Below are 9,184 nucleotides of genomic sequence, written 5' to 3'. Positions count from 1 at the left end.
CATGCATCCGACGAAGTGGGTATTCACCCACGAAAGCTCATGCTCCAAAACGTCTGTTAGTCTATAAGGTGCCACAGAATTCTTTGCTGCTTTTACAGATCCAGACTAACACGGCTACCCCTTTGATATATTATTTAAGAGCACAAACCCTGTAGACTTTCACTGGGACTTGTGCTCCAAAGCCACTTTGGGATTTTCAAAAATACCTCTCAGCACCTTTCTGTGAAAGGATCATTGCACACACAAGTGCATTAAAAAAAGCTGCTGAAACGTTCCTATGCTTTCCTGTTTAATGGAAGTTAGGTATGTCATCATTTTGGGGAACCAAAATATTTTGCACTGCAAATTGATATACGTGTTCCACAAAAACAATACAGAATGTGTTAGAGAATGCCACTAAAAACATTCCAAGGGACTGTTTTAGCAGCCAGGAATGAGCTAGATATAGTGGTTCCCTGGCCATACTACTTATGCCATGGTGCAGCAGACAGTGGACTCCTCAGCTCACTAGTTAAACCAGAATGCCGGTGGAAAAGAAGATACAGTAAGGGCCAGGACCCTGTCCATAGTGTTTGTGTTAAGGGCAACTGTGAGAAGGATTACTGAATTTTCTTTTAAATGCTAGAAAATGATTAAGAGATGCAAATAAACCTCCAATCAGAAAGGATAAAATACACTTGCCTCTGTATTTAAGTTCATTGAACTCCCTGATATTCTGAACATTGACAGGATCAGCTGTACCCTTTGATGAAGGTCGCCTGACTGGAGCTTGCATCCGAAGCCTGGCCATCTCAAATACATCCATTACATTTTTCTCTCTTTTCCTGCTTGAAAAGTTTGTAAGCCAACCATTCAGTGTCAGTAACAGTTCCTCATTCATAACTTATTTGAACATGTCACTCAGTATTACTCCAAGCGAACACTATTATTTGGATATTGTATCCTGCCAGTCAAAGAATAAAACTATTTGAAATTTGAAGATAGTTTTTAAAATAATTAAACTTCTCTGTGTGTTACAAACGGAGGCAGTGTGGTATCTAAATCCATTAAGTTCACACTGATGACATGGAAATGAACTGGATGGTCCTATCATTACTATGTGATAAGATTTGCAAATAATCAAAACGTAAAAGAAGGATAATGCAAAATTCATTTATTTAACCAGTGCAGTTCTAATCATTTATGTTAGTATAGTTATACAGTACACTAGTAAATGTTCTGTGGTATATTTTTGTAATGAAGTATTCATAACAACAACATCTCTCTCTACAGCAGTAGGTTATTATTATACAGACACTGCTGGCCTTGTACACACATTACAGCCCGAGGAAAAAGGACTAGTGAAATGTGAATTAGCAAGATTCTAGTGTATGTCTGAAGGAATGTAAACAGTCAACAAACCAAAAAATAAAATTCAAAAAATACAAGAAGCTATTTGTTGGGTCAAATATTTTCTATACTTAAGACATACAAAAGGAGAAATCTATTTCAATTTAAATTCAGATGAAATGATAACTAGCATCAGCAATGTACAACAGTAGATGTAAGAACTAATGTTGGAGTTGTATTTTCCGGTGTAAACACATGCTTTACTGCAAGAAATGGAAACTGGAGACCAGCTGGCATCACAGACTTATATTTTCCCCTTAAAATATCAGGTTTAGAAAGCAATGGATATAGATAATAACCAACTGGATAATTCCTTTGAAAATGCATATATTAATGAAATTCATAGATAAGGCCAAAAGGGACCACTACGATCATCTAATCCAGTAGTCCCCAATGAGGTACCCGTGGGTGCAATGGTGCCCGCTGGGGCATCAATGTGCGCCTGTGTACTGGCCGCGGACAAGAATTCGCCGAAATGCCACGTCACCAAGAGGTGCCGCTGCCGAAATGCTGCCGAAAAGCAGCGTCACCAAGAAGCGCCGCCGCCAAAATGCCACTGATTTTCGACGGCGACACCTCTTGATGACACTAGTTTGGCAGCATTTCTGTGGCGATGCCTCTTGATGTTGCTGCTTCTCGACAGCATTTCAGCAGATGCTTGTCCGCCAGCCACGGTCCTCGGTGGCTCGTCATCTGGCGCCCGGCACCTGGAAAAGGTTGGGGACCACTGATCTAGTCTGATCTCCTGCATAATACAGACCATTGGACTTCACTGAATTAATTCCTGTTTGAACAAGGGCATATATCTTTTAGAAAACATGTAATATTTGAACATTTCCAGTGAAGGAACTACCACAACCACCTTAGATGAACTGCTCCAATGGTTAATTACTCTTATTGTTAAAAATTTGCTCCTTATTTCTAATCTGAATTTGTCTTGCTTCACCTTCCAGCCATGGGATCTTCTTATACTTTTGCCTACTAGACTGAAAAGCCCTTCATTATCAAACTTCCTTTTCCTCACATAAGTATTTAGAGACTACGATCCTGTCAGTCCTTAACCTCCTCTTTGACAAGCTCAAATGATTAAGCTCCTTGAGTCTTTCACTATAGCTCATATTTTCCAGCTGTTTAATTGTTGTGGCACTTCTCTGAACCCTCTGAAATTTAGAACATCTTTCTTGAATTTTGGTCACCAGAACTGGACACAGTATTCCACCAGTGGTCACACCAGAGCAAAATACAAGGGTAATAGAACCATTTATACGTCCAAGGATTGCATTAGCCCTTTGGCCACAACACACTGGGAACTCGTGTTCAGCTGATTATTCATTCTGACCCAGTCTTTTTTAGATTCACTGCTTCCCAGGATAGAGTTCCCCATCCTGTAAGCATGGGCCACAGAACACCCTAAATTATGCATTTTGCAGAGTGTCATGCTCAATAATGTAATGCTGTATTATAAAAGAATTTGAACATTTTGTATGCAAATTTAATCCCGTAGCTACACCACTACCTTGATATAACGCCACCCAACATAACACAAATTTGGATATAATGCGGTAAAGCAGTACTCCGGGGGGGTGGAGCTGCGCACTCTGGTGGATCAAAGCAAGTTCAATATAACATGGTTTCACCTATAACGCAGTAAGATTTTTTGGCTCCCAAGGACAGCGTTATATCGAGGTAGAGGTGTATTTTCATATCTTTGCTTTTGCTCAAGTGTCTTCTAGCAGGTTAATATAGCTTTAGGCATAGCGAGAACTGGCTTTAGAAGCGTGTGTTTAAAACATCTCACCTTGTAACGGCTACATCATCATCACTGGCTACATTGAGCAATTGTTCCTGAAGTCGCCGCTCTTCACTTCGGAGCTGTTTCCTCATCTCTGACAGCTCATTTATCACATTCTTTCTTTCCTCTGGAATTTAACATAGATAATTTAAAAAAAAAAAAAAAAAAAAGTGATAGAGGAGCACTATTTGTTTTGGCCACTTCAGAAATCTAAAGTCTAAAGTGTAAAAATACGGTGATTGTTGTTAAAACTAAGATAATACATATAATAAAAATGCAGGAATGTCAGTTTGTGTGCACTTTGAAACCTAAAATGTCTGTAGAGTCAGTGCAAAGCTACGAGAATAGCTATAAGCATGGTCAAGAGCCCTTCTTGTTCAGAATACTATCAGGTTCAATCACCACTGGGTTTTGAAGCCTGTTACTGTCCAATTTTTAAGTACCCAGTCATTCTGACTGTACAAATTACACACATGCCACAGCAAAGTATGTATCTATGCCATGCCAAGAGTCCTAGACCATTGTGATACCAGAAGTAGTTCAACCAACCACCCTCACTCTACAGCTAATTTGCATTCAACGATTTCATTGGTTATATGATGGAGACTGCACAGATGGTGGATTGCCTGGCCCAGTTGCCACGATTCTTCAAAACTGCCAGCACAACACAACAAGCACGCCCAATAATCCCAAAACACAGTCCCTCAAGCAGCACACACCCTGTTTTGTCATGCACACAAGCCAACACAAAAATCCCAGTACAATAACCCCAAACATCACTCTGAAGACTAGAACGTCTGAGTCTGCGTGAAGAGAGGGAAACAGCTACAAGCATTGTTGAGAGCTTTTTATATTTGGAATATCACCAGATTCAATCCCATCACTGGGATTCACAGTCTATCATGGTCCAATTTTTAAGTTCTCAGCCATTATTGGCTTTTTTTTTTTTTTTTTACAAATATGACTTTATGATTACCCCTATGCAACAGCATAGGCTTTCAGCTACAGTACTAGTGATTATATCAACATGATCAAGATGCAGCCTTTTATACATTTTAAATTAGTATAGAGCTTATATTTAGAGACATCCCAAGGAATAGATTACAGAGTTGTAAGAGGCATCCAAGATTAACAATCAGAAAATATACAGTTTATAAATGGAAAAATGTATTGGGAGGAAGAACGACAGAAATCACAAATGAAAAGCCCTACTCGCTATTAGATAATCTAGTGTACTTCTGCTAGTGGAGGACTGTTCCCTACAGTAATTCTGGAGTGCTAGGCTCACTGTAGTTGCAACTGTCCCAAATAAGGATTCTAGCACTTCTACTGGAAGACAATCCCACTGTCTAAACCAGTGGTTCTCAATCATGGGTACATGTACTCCTGGGGGTACTCAAACGTCTTCCAGGGGGTACTCAACTCATCTAGATCAGTGTTTCTCGACTTGAGGCTTGCAGCCTCGAGAATGGTCAAGGGATGGGTTTAGGGGGGTTGTAAATGCAGGGCTGGCATCAGGAGGTGGCAAGTAGGGCAATTGCCCAGGGCCCCACAACATATGTCCCCTCCAACAAAACTAAGTTACATGCTTCAGCCCCGGGCAGCAGGACTTGTGAGACAAGACTCACAAGTAAAAACAGGCCCAAGTATCACAGTGAAATGTAAGTACAAAGTTTATATTCCAATTAATTTATTTTATAATTATATGGTAAAAATGAGAAAGTAAGCTGTTTTTCCAGTAATAGCGTGCTGTGACACTTTTGTATTTTTATGTCTGATTATTTAAGCAAGCAGTTTTTAAGTGAGGTGAAACTGGGGGTACTTAAGACAAATCAGACTCCTGAAAAGTGGTACACTCATCTGGAAAGGTTGACAACCACTGGTCTAACCAATCTCAGTACCAAGAAAATTTCCTTATAACCAGCACAAATTTATTTTCTTTATTTCATAACAGTAGCCCTAGTTATACTCCTATCATGTACTATCCTAAAGCAGAAGCATGACTAATATTAATGTGCTATTACCATGCAAACAAATGCATTTTCTTACATGAGACTCCTGTTGAAAACAGAACACTCTTATTGATGCACAGTAAACTTCTTTAAATTAAGGGCGATTTTCAAATATAATTGCCAACATCCGAAAACAAAAGATCAATAATTTTTCCACGAGGGTATGTGAAAAAAATGTTTGCTAGAAAAAATTCAAATAAAAGTATTTGCTGATATCTTTGGGATCTAAAAGTGTCTGGAGTTTCTCTCTCCACAAGATACTTACAGTCAATATCAGAAAAGACGACAACAGAGAAAGAGGAGATTAACATATATAAAGTGTACTTTAGTTATGCTATCACGGAATAAAGAGAATACCAACCATATGCACGCATCTGGTTTCTTCTAGCTGGGACCGGAGGAGACGGAACCCTGGATTGTGGAATATCCTAACAAATATAACAAATGTGTCATTTTCATACTTAACAGTAAGTAAGCACTTCAGACAGATGAGAAATTAAAAAGTACTGAACCTAAAAATATCTGGTGCCTGATCATACTGAAACTACTGGCAGAATGAGGGAGAGAGAATGAGAATCTGATAATCTCCAGTCATCTCTATTTCTTAAAAAATCTGCTATTTAAATACATACTAAAATCACCAACATCATTTATTTGTACTGTGGTAATATCTAGAAGTCCCTATCAAGGACTACCAAGGCCCGACTGCGCTAGGTGCTGCACAAACCTATGAATAAAAGACAGACCCTGTCCCAGAGAACTTGTTAGAGAAGCTTCTGGATTGGGACTCAAGAGGCGTTGAGGGCTCTGGAACTGACCCACATGGACTATGCTGTAACTTTCTGTTCTCCATATTAACTAAGGATTTTCTACACTGTGTTTCATATATCTAATAAACCTTCCTGCTTTTACAACATTGGCTGAGAGTCACTCCGCACTCTGTTGGGTGTGTAACTCTCCCTCAGGTGTCCCACTCAGGTGGACTCACTGAAGGGAGCTCATGGCGAGAAATAGTGATGATGAAGGCTCTGAGGTTTGGTGCCAGGAGGCGGAGAAGCCAAGTGGCTTGACCTAGTGAGAATGTGACCCTAACGGTGTTGACACATTGAAAGAGTCCTCCCAGGGACTGTTCCAGATCTGTGCAAGAGCATCCGTGACAGATGTGAAGGAGGAAACTGTGATATTACCTGTACACGAAAATATGCATCCAAGCTCTTGATGTAAAATATATTCTATTGAACACTGAATTAGTTTAAGACTTTCAATTCTCTTTATACCTTGAGAGACATGGGTACAAAAGCAACCATCGCTCCACGGATAAGTGTTACCTCAACCATTAACACTAATGTAAAGTTCTTTGAGAGAGCAGATAATATAGCTCCATCAGGAGCTCTTTATTGACCTGAAAATCAAAAAAGAATCCTACAAAAAAGAGGAAACATCGACAAATTGCTAAGGATGAATACAAAAGAACAGCATGAGCAAACACAAACAAAATCAGAATGCCTAAGGTACAAAATGAGTTATACCTAGCAAGGATTATAAAAAGCAATATGAAGAAGTTCTAGAAATAAAAGCAAGAGAAAGATGAAGAAAAAGTGTAGGACCTCTCTTTAGCAGGAAAGGAGAGAAAACAGACAACATCAAGAAGGCTGAGGAGTGATGCCTATTATGCGTCACTCTTGACTAAAAACATAAATTAATATTGACAACAAGGGATAATGAACACAAGCCAAAATAGTGCAATTATAGGTTGAAGAATATTTAGATAAATTAAATGTCTTGAAGTCAGCAGGACCTGATGAAATTTCACGTGAGTGTACTTAAGGAACTAGCAGAAGCAATCTCGGAACAATTAATGATTATCTTTGAGAAGTCACGGAAGATGGGTAAGATCCCAGAAGACTGAAGAAGGGCAAACACAGAACTTATCTTTAAGAATGGGAGCAAAGAGGACCCAGGGAATTATGCACCAGTTACCTTAACTTCAATACTTGGAAAGATACTGGAACAAATTACTAAACAATCAGTTTGTAAGCATCTAGAGGATTGTGGGATTACAAGAAATAGTCAATATGGATTTGTCAGGAACAAAGTGTGCCAAGCCAACCTAAATTTCCTTCTTTGACATTGGTCTTGGATGGGGGAGGGGAAAGCTGCAGATGTGATATATTTTTATTTTAGTAAGCCTTTTTATACAGTTCCACATAACAGTCTCATATGCACACTAGAGAAATGTGGTCTAGATGAAATTACTATAAGGTGGCTGCAAAACTGATTGAAAGACCTTACTTAAAAAGAGTAGCTATCAATGGTTTGCTGTAAAACTGGGGAGGACACAGGTGAGGTTGCAGGGATCTGTCCTAGGTCCAGTACTATTCAGTGTTTTCATTCATGATTTGGATAATGGAATGGAGAGTATTCTTATAAAATCTGTAGATGACACCAGTCTGGGAAGGACTGCTAGAATTCTGGAGGACAGGATTAGAATTCAAAAGGACTAAAACAAATTAGAGGATTGGTCTAAATTCAGAAAGATTAAATTCAATAAATACAAGTGCAAAGTACTACACTTAGGAAAGAAAATCAAATGCATATCTACAAAAAGGGGGATAACTGGCAAGGTGGTAGTACTGCTGAAAAGTATCAGAAGGTTAAAAGCAGATAAACTAATGCAGTTACAAAAAAGGCTAATCTCATTCTGGGGTGTATTAAAAGGAATGATGTATGTAAGACATGGGAGGTAACTGCCCTGGTCTACTCAACACTGGTGAGGCCTCAGCTGGAGCATTGAGTGTAGATCTGGGCACAGGCTTCAAGAAAGATGTGGACAAACTGGAGAGAGTCCAGAGAGGAGCAACAAAAATGATAAAAGGTTTAGAAAAACCTGACCTATGAGAAAAAGTTAAAAAAACCTGGCATATTTAGTCTTGAGAAAAGGAGATTGGGGGACAGATGTTGTGAAATCCTCATCATTGTAGGTTTTTAAGAACAAGTTAGACAAACATCTGACAGGGATGATCTAGGATTATTTGGTCATGCCTCAGTGCAGGGACTAGATGATCTCCCAAGGTCCTTTCCAGTCCTATATTTCTGTGATTCTCTGATGCACGGGAGAACCTGAGAACTTATAACAAATGTCAGTTCAGAAGAATGTCAGTTCTACCACCTTAGTTATTGTCTATATATCTTACATAAAGTAGAAAGGTAGTATTGACCCTTTTGGAAAGAATATATCCAGAATACATTTAAGAATTTAGACAGAGCAGATGATTTTAAAAAAATACTTTAATATTCAAAAAGTTTGCACACCAAATGTCACAGGCTATGGCAAATCCATCACAAATTATTTGCACTGTTCTGTCAAAACTGTAACTAGTCACACACTACCACTTGTACACTAATTATTAAGTTTGAAATATAAAAATCATACTTGCGTGTAATAAGACATATGACTTTCAACAGAAGGAGGCCTCTCATCCTTCTGTAAGGACTTGTTCTGAAGAGCAGGAATGACAGGAGAAGGTTGCCTCGAAAACTGAAAATGAGGAAAATGTACATGATTGTAACAAGTTTCCTATTAATGCTTAATAAATTATTATATTAAAAGGAGGAGCTGGCTAAAATAAAAGCTTACTGAAGCTTTTAATTCTTCATAAAATACTTTTAATATATTCATCAGCTGTATTTTAATATAATTTCATTTGCTTGAACTTTCTTTTATTTTATTTTTAGTAGTATTTTTACATATTTTGCTTTCAATGTTTAAGTATTTGTTTTAACAAAAATATTATACAGATAGTTGCCTTTTTTGTTTACATATAATCATGATAAAGATTTCATGTAATTTGTAACTAGTTACTAATTTGTAATTAGTTCTTAGATGCATTTTGTGTTGTACTTATAGAAATTACCTTTATAAAATGTATGCATGTTATAAATATTTAGTCATCATTTTTAAATCTTATAATTAACTAAGTCACATATCCTC

General features: G+C 38.1%; 1 protein-coding gene across 1 annotated transcript in view; it reads right to left on the bottom strand.

The window, feature by feature from the left end:
- CSPP1 (centrosome and spindle pole associated protein 1) overlaps positions 1 to 9,184 on the bottom strand; it is a 156,609-nt gene that overhangs the window by 42,531 nt on the left and 104,894 nt on the right. Inside the window, exons 21-24 of the mRNA XM_075063062.1 lie at positions 8,627 to 8,731; positions 5,555 to 5,621; positions 3,188 to 3,308; positions 682 to 827 (exon numbers count right to left, since the gene is read on the bottom strand). Coding sequence (XP_074919163.1) covers positions 682 to 827; positions 3,188 to 3,308; positions 5,555 to 5,621; positions 8,627 to 8,731 — 439 coding nt within the window. The remainder of the gene's footprint in view (positions 1 to 681; positions 828 to 3,187; positions 3,309 to 5,554; positions 5,622 to 8,626; positions 8,732 to 9,184) is intronic.

Source organism: Chelonoidis abingdonii, chromosome 2, assembly GCF_003597395.2.
Source record: "Chelonoidis abingdonii isolate Lonesome George chromosome 2, CheloAbing_2.0, whole genome shotgun sequence".
In the NCBI taxonomy this organism is placed as follows: Eukaryota; Metazoa; Chordata; order Testudines; family Testudinidae; genus Chelonoidis; species Chelonoidis abingdonii.
Note: the sequence above shows the minus strand (reverse complement) of the source record. Positions and strands in the feature narration are given on the sequence as shown.